Source organism: Medicago sativa, chromosome 6 (assembly GCF_051527215.1).
Source record: "Medicago sativa cultivar Bolivia chromosome 6, Bolivia_mono, whole genome shotgun sequence".
Lineage (NCBI taxonomy): Eukaryota > Viridiplantae > Streptophyta > Magnoliopsida > Fabales > Fabaceae > Medicago > Medicago sativa.
The window spans coordinates 47,794,596-47,806,280 of record NC_140754.1 but is presented as its reverse complement, the minus strand read 5'-3'; the positions used below and the strand labels follow the sequence as shown (position 1 = coordinate 47,806,280).

The 11,685-nt window shown below is 36.5% G+C and overlaps 2 protein-coding genes across 2 annotated transcripts; both read left to right on the top strand.

The window, feature by feature from the left end:
• Nucleotides 1-2,828: 2,828 nt before the first annotated feature.
• On the top strand, nucleotides 2,829-3,146 carry LOC146915514 (uncharacterized). The gene has a single exon (XM_085721365.1). It carries the CDS (start codon nucleotides 2,829-2,831, stop codon nucleotides 3,144-3,146), a length of 318 nt encoding a protein of 105 aa, XP_085577491.1.
• A 3,268-nt stretch (nucleotides 3,147-6,414) lies between these two features.
• LOC146915513 (uncharacterized) lies at nucleotides 6,415-8,094 on the top strand. The gene is given in 6 exon segments (XM_085721364.1): nucleotides 6,415-6,665; nucleotides 6,771-7,044; nucleotides 7,151-7,275; nucleotides 7,365-7,498; nucleotides 7,541-7,656; nucleotides 7,747-8,094. Coding segments are annotated over 6 exon segments (1,245 nt in total). The 3' UTR covers nucleotides 8,092-8,094.
• Nucleotides 8,095-11,685: the final 3,591 nt, after the last annotated feature.

The following is an 11,685-nucleotide window of genomic DNA, read 5'->3' as shown; positions in this document are numbered from 1 at the left end:
TCTGTGGGTACCCGCCTAAACGCACCCCGATTGGACGGGGTTTCCCGCTTTGATTGGATTTAGATATGCGTTAGGCTTTTCCTCGATTTCAAAACATAGATACGAGACATGTTACATGGATATATATATATACCCACTCGGAACCCATACCCAGACTCGTCATTCGGATGTTACAAATTACTATATTACTCTTTTATATAAATAAAATTTCAAATCCTAAACCATTTCACTCAATCAGTAAGAATGTCAGTGTGTCTGGACTCACTCGAGTTCTCTCTCTTCTTTTTCCACATCTCACACCCTCAGTCTCTCATTTCTACAATACAACATTGCTCTAGGGCTAGAGAAAGCTTCTTTTTATATTAAAAGAAATGATTTGCTTTGGGTGCAGGGATGAGATACCCGATCCCGTCGTAGACAAGGATGATATTCAATTTCTCTTCCATGTTGGACCTAAACGACATTATTTTTTACACTAAAAAAGTGATTTTTTATTTTTAGTTGTGTTAAAACATGTAATGTTTTTAGTTAAATGTTTATTCTATGTTGAACGTAGGTTTTGGATGTCATTTTTTTTTAGTATGATGTTTGTAATTTGTATTTCTATTCCAAAATTTCCGTTATTTCATTTGTTTTTGTTTTTATGTCTAACATATAATTTATCTTTCTTTTTATATATGAACTATTTTCTCTTTTTACATTTTTTTTGTGCAAATCAATATTCTATTTTTACATCTGTTTGGGCAAATCAATATTTATCACGGTATGCAGGTTGAAGGAAACCAAATGAGATCCGATTGAAGACAAATGAACAAATAAAATTTAACCGTGCGACGCACGGGTTAGATCACTAGTTAAACTCATAACATTAAATGCTTACATGATTTTGCATCTTTTGTAGAAAAATAAAAGAAAAAAAATGTCAACATGCTATGTTATGGTTGAAAGTTGAGTGGAAAAACATACATTTTGCTTGTTATAAGAATTATATTTGTTGGAAAAAATATTATATTTAGCTTATTGTTAAAAAATACGTGTATGATTGAAACCTTTCATGATTTTGTTAAATCTAAATGGTCAAAAATTAAGACAAAGGGTGCATGAATCCATTTGATTGGTTGAAAAATCAAACAATGATAATAATTTGATGGTTGTCATTGAAACAAATTTTTTTTTTGAGGGGGCATAATGCCATTGAAAAATATTAATAGAAATAAAAAATTCATTTAGTTTTGTTATTATAAGACTTTTACAACTTTCCACTTATAAATAAGGTAATTAATAAAAATATTAATGCAGTTTTAAAGCATATGTGATTATTAATTTTAATAATAGAATGAATGATGGATACAAAAATATGACGTTGAATAAAACATTAATTTTTTTCACTTAAAAAACATAATAATTTAATAATCTTTAATTAGGATATTAATTTTAAAAATAGTATAAACTCATTTAAATATTTAATTAGGATGAAGGAAATAAAATATAAATGACTGTAAGGTTTACTATTTTTTTTTGAAAATTCACTTAAAATTTTCTAAACTCATTTAAATATTTAATTAGGATGAAGGAAATAAAATATAAATGATTGTAAGGTTTACTATTTTTTTGAAAATGCACTTAAAATTTTAGGGTAGCACCTTGCTCCCTTTTAGTTAAAGAAAAAGGAAAGTTTTGACTCAAAAAACAAAAATCAAAGGTGCCATAAAATCGATTTTCTATTATGTATTTCTTATCTTTTTCACTCCAAAGTTATCGATTCAATCCATTTTTTGAAAATAGGATGCATTTCTTCTTGTCTATCGACTGGTTTCCATCTCAAGCATAAAGTAGCAAAAAAAAAACACCAAAATAACATATAAAAGAGCAAGATATTAAAAGTAAAATAACAACATAAAAAACATAAGAAAAATTAAACAAAAAAGAATAGATAGATAGAAAAAGTTGTGAGTATTGAGGGATTAAAATAAAACAAAAGGGGGATGAAAGTGATTATATTTGAATGTGGTAATAGAAATCCTTCGTATATATTCTAATTTATATGTGATACATTTCTTCTTTTCTCTTGATTGACTTCGATGTCCAAAATAAAGATCCAAACAAAAACAAAGAACATATAAACACCAAAACAAAATTGAAAAGAGAATATGAATAAGAAACATCAACCTAAGAAATCACATAAAAAGGAACATAACAATAAGAAATGTTAAAACAAAATAAAGTACAATTGCGGTAATTTGCGATTTGCGGTAATTTGCGATCATCGGTACACAAACAAAATCACAAGAGTGCGATTGCGATTAAACTAATGGTGTGATTGCGATTGCGGTAATTTGCAAAAGATCAATTATTCTCATAGATCAATTAAGGGTGGCTTCTTGATTGGTGAAGCATCTGGTGGACATAGGACATAACACAGTACAAGGTAATCTCTATTCTACCAAATTAATTACTCCTATAGTAGCACGTTAACATGGTTATCAAAATATGCAATTGCGATTATTGATTATTAGTAATTAGCGGTGGGAACTACTACAATTGTTAGCAACTTGCGATTGTGAATCTGAACTTGCGGCGACTGCGATACTGAAGATTTACGATACGATAATTTGCAAAAGCGATACGGTGACTTGTGATTGCTAGTGATTGATTACAAAATTGTGATTCCTATATGTGATTCCATCTATTTGCGTTTCCGGGTTTCTAAATTGCTCGGCTAGGGTTTTCGATTGCTGAAGGTTTTCTCTCCATATCGTTGTGAGAGCTTTTGTGTTTCTCTTCTTGTAAGAGTTTGTGGTGCTTGTATTATTTCATGTGTGGGCATGATGACAGAGGTGAATTTCGAGGACTTATCACTAAGTGACGATGAGGGACTGAGTTTCGACATTGAGGAAGAAGAGAGTTCTGAGCATGATCCTCGCCTATGTTTGGTCGGACGTTTTCTTGTCAACCGTCCTGTTCGGTTAAAGGAGATGAAGATACGGATGTCTGAGGTGTGGCGACCAGTGAAGGGGGTGGCGGTGAAGGAAGCACAATCAGGGTTATTCTTATTTCAATTCTTTCACAAATTGGATATGGAGGAAGTACTGAAGGGCGGTCCGTGGACATATGACAATCATTCTTTGGTTTTGGAAAAGCTGTGAATTGGGGTACCGTTGAAGGATATCCAGTTGAACTATATGAATCTCTGGATTAGAGTTTACAATTTGCCAACTGGTATGATGAAGGAGAAAGTCGGAATGGGGTTAGGGAACTATATTGGAGAATTTTTGGAGTATGATGGAAATAACAATTCTAGTTTCTGGCATGAATATATGAGGTTGAAGGTGAGGTTCGATATCAGGAAACCATTGAAGTTAGGGAAGAAGATCAAGGCGAATGGGGGAGAATGGTGTGTGGTGAATTTTAAGTATGAGAAGTTAGGAACCTTTTGTTTTGTGTGTGGGGTCCTAGGGCATAGCGAGAACAAGTGTGAGGTTAGGTTCTCTCAGCCAGATGTTGCGATTCCAAAACGGTGGTCAAACACTATTAGGGCAGATCTGTGGAAGTCAGGGAGAAGGACGTCATCACAGTGGTTGCGGGAGGATTGGGGATCTAAGGCTAGTGTGGAGAAGGAGGGAGGGAGGGGAGCCGAAACAGATGGACATTCTGAGTATAGTAGACATCATACATCTCTGACTCCTGTGGAGAGGGTGACCACGTGTCAGGTACTTGAGGGCAAGCAAATTGGTTCTACGCTTGTGTCAAGTGGGATCATCACTGGTGTGAATGATTTAAGGCATGCAAATGCTCCTTTACTGACTTTTACTAAAGATATAAGGTCGGGTACATCATGTTCAGCCATTCCCTCGACTATTGATAACCAAAACCAGGTGCACAGTACTAGTGAGAAGGATAATAAAGCAGAGATGGAATATCAATTTCAGAGAAAGCGTATGCGAGAGGACAAACAATCTGTAGAGGAATCCACAAATCAGACTAACCAGCATTTTTTATCGGCAAGTCCTGGCAGCCAGGACTGCCGGGACCAATTATTATCTTGAGTTGGAACTGCCGGGGATTGGGCAGACCGAGTGCAGTTCCAAATCTTCAAAACCTGGCCCGGGGACACAAACCAGACATTCTTTTGCTATCTGAAACGTTGGCTAATAAACGAAGCATGGAAAATATTCGTGTCATGTTGGGATATGATTCATGTCTAGCAGTTGATGTGGATGGCAGGAGCGGTGGGCTGGCAGTGTTTTGGAAAGATGTTTCTAATTGTCGTGTGTTAAATTACTCTCGAAATTTCATGAATATGATTGTGGAGGATAGAGAAGCTGGTGATTGGAGATTAACTTGTTATTATGGCTATCCTGAACGTGCTCGTCGTCGTGATGCTTGGGATTTACTTCGAGAATTGCGGGATATGTCATCCCTTCCGTGGTGTATCATTTGGGACTTTAATGATTTGTTGTCTCAACAAGACAAAGTTGGTATTCACCCTCATCCTAATTGGTTGTGTATGGGCTTTCGTGAAGCGGTTGATGATTGTGCCTTATCCGATATTAAATTGCATGGTCACCCATTTACGTGGATCAAGAGCCCGGGTACCAATCGAGTGCTGGAAGAAAGATTGGATATGGCTATGGGAAGCTCTGAATGGCTGCAACGTTTTCCAGAAGTCAAACTTACAAACTTGCTTACTTCACACTCAGATCACACTCCAATACTGCTTGATATTATACCTACGATTCGTCAAAGGTATAATTATTCTTTTAATTTTGAAAATAGTTGGCTTTTAGAGGATGATATTGAGGAGGTGGTGGTGGATGGTTGGCGTGGTGCAATGGGGTTGGAGCTTGGTGATAGGGTTGTGAATTGTTCTACGAAGTTGCAAAGTTGGGGTGGGAGGAAGAGAGTTCGGTTTAAGGAAGATATTGACCAATGTGTCCGTATTTTAGAGGAATTACGTGCCCAACCAAATGGAATGATGCGTCCGCAATATGTCGCATCCCGAGAGAAGCATGCTCGACTTCTTGTACAAGAGGAGGCCTTTTGGAAGCAGAGAGCGAAAATGCACTGGTTGAAGGAAGGGTTTATGAATACAAAGTTCTTTCATACATCTGCGGTAGCCCGCGACAAAGTGAAGAAGGTTAGTAAGCTCCGCACGGATGATGGGAGGACTGCTACATCGCAAGAGGATTTGTGTGCGGTGGCACAAGGTTATTTTGAGCAACTATTTGCTGCGAATGCGGGTGTTCATGAACCGGTATTGGATTTGATGAGCCAATGTGTTTCGATGGATGACAATATAATGCTTACGACACCTATTACAAAAGAAGAATTGCGTCAAGCCCTTTTTCAAATGCAACCGGACAAGTCCCCAGGTCCAGATGGTTTTAATCCGGCATTTTATTAGAGATTCTGGCATGTGTGTGGTGATGATATTTTTCAGGCAGTTGCTTCTTGGTTGGATCGCGGTTATTTCCCTTCAAACCTTACAGAAACAAATATTTGTTTGATCCCGAAGTGCGAGGAACCAGATAATATGAAGGATCTTAGGCCTATATCTCTTTGTAATGTGTTGTATAAGATGGTGTCGAAGTTGCTCGCTAATCGACTGAAACGGTGTTTGGATAAATACGTGTCAGAGGAGCAGTCAGCGTTTGTCGAGGGTCGCTCTATACTGGACAACACGTTAATAGCTACCGAGATAATCCACTCGATGAAGAGGAAGACGAAGGGATGGAGAGGGGAATTGGCTCTCAAGATTGATATTCGCAAGGCTTATGACAGAGTGGATTGGGGGTTTCTTCGTGGTGTGCTTATGCGAATGGGATTCAATGAAAAATGGATCCAATGAATGATGATGTGTGTTAGTTCTGTTACTTATTCGGTGCTTATGAACTTTGACAGGGTGGGGCCTATTGTACCCGGCCGAGGGTTGCGCCAGGGTGACCCGTTATCACCGTATTTATTCATATTGGTGGCTGAAGGCCTCTCGACTCTAATACATAAGGCAATGAATAGAGGTGATATTCATGGGATACAAGTATGTCGTGGCGCACTAGTGGTTTCCCATTTGTTGTTTGCAGACGATTGTTTCTTGTTCTGCAGGGCCAATGTGGTGGAAGCACAACGTCTACTCACTATTCTTAAAACTTATGAGGCAGCATCTGGATAAGAAATTAACTTATCAAAGTCTGAGGTGTTTTTCAGTCGCAATATGAGTGGGGCAGCGCAGGAGGGGACGAATAATTGGTAGAGATAAGAGATAAGAGATAAGAGATAAGAGATAAGAGATCGGTTTTTTCGTTTATCAAGGATCGTATCTGGAAACGAATAAATGCGTGGAGGGGACGAGCATTATCGAAGGCGGGTAAGGAAGTTATGATCAAGTCTGTGTTACAATCTATTCCTTTATACATAATGAGTATTTATCTTCTGCCGAATTTAGTTATAGATGATATTGAGAAGATGATCAATGAGTTTTGGTGGGGAGGTAGGAGTAACAATCGTGGGATTAAATGGATGGCATGGGAACGTGTGGCATGCCCCAAAGAATTTGGTGGTATGGGGTTTAGGAATTTCAAAGCTTTTAATCTCGCCATGGTAGCTAAACAAGGATGGAGTTTTCTGTCTAAACCTGAATCTCTGGTTGCTAGAGTTTTTAAATCGAGGTATTTTCCCCGTTCATCATTTTTAGGTGCTAAACTCGGTTATAATCCGAGCTTTGCTTGGCGGAGTATTTGGAATTCGCGTCAGTTACTTTTATATGGATGTAGATGGACAATAGGAAATGGGCAGCAGGTTAGCGTGATGAATGATCCATGGGTTCGAGGTGCCCACGGAAGCTGGATTCAATCCCCACAAAGCCAAAGTGTTCATAGTTTGAGTGTGTCTGATTTGATAGCTACCGAGGAACGGGTTTCGGATATTAATAAGATTGAATCTTTGTTTCCAGATGATATGGTGCAGGCTATTCTCGACACACCACTATTTGAGGAAGTTCAAAATGATAGAATAGCGTGGATGATGGAACGACACGGGAGGTATACTGTTAAGACTGGTTATAAACTAGCTATGATGGAGTTGTTACATACTGATCGATTCCATGTTAAAGGAGAATGGCATAGAATCTGGAAAGTGAATTCCCTTCATAAAGCTCGTAATTTGTTATGGAGGATTTGTCGAGAGTGTGTTCCAACGCGCCTTCGATTACAATCACGACATGTAAAATGTGAGATGATATGTCCCTGGTGTGAAACGGCTGTTGAGGATGATTGGCATGCTTTTGTAGGTTGTACGGTGGTGCGTGAGAGTTGGTATTGGGCAGGGCTTGCGACTGTAATGCAACCGCGAGTTGGAACTGTGAGCAGTTTGGCAGACTTTATTTTTGATATATGTTGTTCAGAAAGTCGAGACATTGCTGGTCGGGTGGCTTTACTTCTTTGGCAAATTTGGGCTGCACGTAATGATGTCATTTGGAATGACGCTCATCATACATCAACGAGCATTGGGAGGACAGCACTAGATGCATGGCAGCAATGGCAAGATGTTCATAAACAGCCTTCACCACTGGTTGTACAACACGAGCAGAGTAGAGTGCAAGGTAACAATTCAGTTTGGGAGAAACCGAGCGAGACATGGTTGAAGTTCAATGTAGATGCCGCGTTCCATGATCGTAGCCATATTACATCTTTTGCGTGTTGTGTTAGAGACTCCCGCGGGCAATTTATTCGGGCTAAAACAAAATGGAAGCGGGCAAATATGACAGTTTTGGAGGGGGAGGCATTAGCCTTACTCGAGGCCCTTCACTTTGCTGATGCGAACAGATGGGACCGGGTTGTGTTCGAGTCTGACTCATCTACTCTAGTGCAAGCTTTATCTTCTCCGGGCCATGGTGATTCGGAATTCTATGATATTGTTTCTAGTATTATTTATCAGTTATCTTTACATTCCAACTTCGAGGTGAAGTTTGTTAGGAGACAAGCGAACATGGTTGCTCATAGCTTAGCTAGGGCGGCCTGTTCTTGGGCTAGTCACCGTATTTTTTATTCTTATCCTTCTTGTATTGAACATTGGTTGATTAATGATAATAGTTAACTTTGTTTCTGTCAAAAAAAAAACAATAAGAAATGTTAAATAAACAATAAAACAATAAAAAATAAAAAAATAAAACAAAAAGATAATGAGGTTGAAAGCAATGATTTTTTATGGGAGGAAAGGTAGATGAAAATAATAAAAAATCAAATTGTCTATATATAGGGAAAAAAAATCATATCATGATCAATTTTGATTAGTTGGTGAAAAATAAGTGAGTCATGATTCAATTTTGATTGGCTAATAGAAAATGAATGAGTCAAATCCATTTTGATTGGTTGATGAAAAAACATTAAATGAAATGGGGAGTATGAAGATGCCATGTGTACTATTGTTTTTAGATGTAAGCTTTTGTATTATATAAAGATAAAGATAAAGATAAAAATGTATCATATTTTCGTGACTAAAAATATGATTGTGATTGAAAATATGTATGGAAAAGAAGAAGGATAAAAAATATGTTCCGTTTTTCAAGTTTAACCATGAAACAAATTAAAAAAAAACAATGAAAGTTAATAGCATTTACACGGCATTAAACTATTCATTTTTTAGTCACCATTTACGTTTCAATCACTAAAACAAAAGGAATATGCTTTGATGAGAGAAAAATGTTGTCATAAAATAATTAAATAAGTAATTGCATTTTTAAGTGGCATGTCTACTTTTGCTTCTATGCAAGCCACATCTATCTATATTATAAAGATAAATATTTAAGGTTGACCATTAAATGAGAGAAGCAATGAGAGGCCAAAGATTTGACCTTTACTAAATATTTGAAATAGATACAATGTGTAAGTGTGAAATAGGAGAGGAGCGGAAAAATAATCATGAGAAAAAGAAGTAATATATATTTTTTCTTAAACAATACTTTTCGATACACAAATTTCATTTCAATTGAAAAGTGAACACTAAACTTAGTCAAATATAAATAACATACATATTCATGTAAGAAAAAATTGTGGGTCGTCATATAGGTGTTCGTGGTGTTGTTTTGATAAGTTGAGGTAAGAACTAATCAAATAATCAAATAATCAAATGATCTGATCCGAGAAGGTTCCACAAAAGGACATTCAAACATATCCAATAATATTATATTGTGTGATTTTCAATTTTTTGTATCAATTAATGGTTTTGTTTTGAATCTTTTTAGACTTGAACACTCATATCTCGTTATTAAATTTGTTTCCATGATAAAAGTTAAGGGAAATGTTAACTTGTGCCCTCAAGGCACAAGTTAATGATTCAAATATAGAAAAAATTTATTGGAATGTGTGCATTGCATTTAATATTTAACTTTTTTATCATTTAAATGCACAAAATTTTAGAGAAAATTTCTTCTTTTAGGCTTCTTAACATGTGCCCTAAGAGCACAAGTTAACACTACCCAAAAGTTAAACATAATTTCACTAACAGTATGCAACTAATGCAAAAATCATATATTGTTCTGGACCGGCCAAAAGGATTCTTTGCCCATCCACTTAGGCCCAATATCACTCAAAGCCCAAACTCCACGTTTAGCATTATTGCTCGCAACTTACCCCCTCCCTGAGGGGGGTGCACAAAGCAAACGAGACTGGTTCAAACAAACCCCAACGTCTCTCTTGCACATTCTGCACGTTCCCGCAATAAACTCTCTGGCGGTTACACTTCCCACAATTTCGTAACCGCCAGAGCCAGGTGTGCCTCCTCAACGGCTCTGCAGCTCTCCACCTCTATAAATAGGGGACTCACTGCAGTCCCCAAGGTAGAACTTTTTTCTTCCTCTCAAACCCTCACTCTCTGATCTCTACGGACTTGAGCGTCGGAGTGCCTGCAGGTACACACCACCCATCCGCTCCAAGAAGCAGTATGACGTATTCCACCACCGTCACAACCACCGCATTCAAAGCACCGGCAGTCACCTTCTGATCAGGTACGATCATATACTAATATAACTTTTTTTTTTTACAGAAAATGTAAATAATAGTTTTTTAAAGGATATCCTTAAATCATGCAATTGTCTCTAGCAATACGAGAAGCATTTCATAGTCTTCGTGAACTAAACTCAGTTGGTAGGGACAATACATAATATATGCAAGGTTCGAGGTTTGAATCTCGGCCACCACCAAAAAAAGAAGCATTTCACAAAAAATGTATAATAATAGTTGAAAAAAATATTAGTTACGTAAATTTGAAAATTTGAATTTTCTATTATGTATTTTTTTCGTAAATTAAATTCAAAACATATTATAATTTATTTTCAGTTAAATGATTTTTAATATGAATATTTTAAATACCCGTGCAAATATTAGCTATATGATTTTTTTCAAATACCTGTGATATGTTTGAATTTTAGCTATGTTTATTTTGTAATGAATAAGGTAAAATTAAAAACAACAATTAAGGAAGCAAATCAATAGAGATTTTCTTGCAACATATGGACATGATTACATTTTGGTGTGTATGTGAAAGAAAACATTAAATACACATTTCAATATAAGGTTGCCAAGTTTGCCACACGTACTATCAAAATAAAATAGGGGGTCCTCGTGAGCTTAGCTCAGTTGGTATGGACAATGCATAAAATATGTAAGGTCCGAGTTTCAAACCCCGGCCACCACCAAAAATAAAATGAAATAGGGGAAATGTTTATAATAAAGATGAGACAAAACAATTAAAGATTTTTAATTAATTTTGGTTGAGTTGAGATTTTAGGATGTGCTACAACTATTTGATTATCCTTCTATGCTAATTTCGATAGACTAGTTTGCCTTCTTACAAAGATATATTAATTAATTGTTTTTTAGGTATAAAGAATATTAATTAATTAATTAACTGGATATTAGAGAATTGTTTTTTTTTTGAGTGAGGGATTTGTTGTTTTTATAGGCAATTAATTGGGATATTTTATTCATAAAAAAGAATGGGTCTTGCTAACAAGTGCTCTAAGGACATTGTTTAAGGAACCCACAAAAAGAAACTATGTCTTGAAAATACAAGTCCAACACATATTAAAGTCATAATTGTACAATTTCCAATGCAAAAGTTGCTACTTTTAGATGCTTAAACAATGCCCTTAGGGCACTTGTTAGCATTTTCCAAAAAGAATTAATGCAAGAGATTTGAAGCCACACTGGCACACACTACGGTTAAACCATACCGGTTTAAACTCCCAATCCCAAACCCGGTTCAACCACCGGTTTTTTTCCATACAAAGATCTTCTTCCTCCACTTCCACTACTCCATTTTCATTTCATTCCTCACTGCAAAACCAACCTCAACTCTCTCCTCTCTTCTTCCTCCAGATCCCAACCTTTTTCATTCACATTTCCCTTTCCTCTTACACCCCCCATCTCCCCTTAGGGTCCGTTTGGTTCGAGAGTTTTGGAGGGGAGGGGAGGGGAGGGAAGGGGATATTTTTAATTTGAAGTGTTTGGTTCAATTTTTAGAAGGGGAGGGGAGGGGAGGGGAGCAAATTTTATTGCACTGCCAAAATTATCCTTATATTAATTTAAAATCTCAATATTATCCGTATAACATTTATTATTATTAGGTTATATTATCCATGAAACAACTTTTATTATTATTAGGTTAGGTTATATTATCTTGTAACAACTT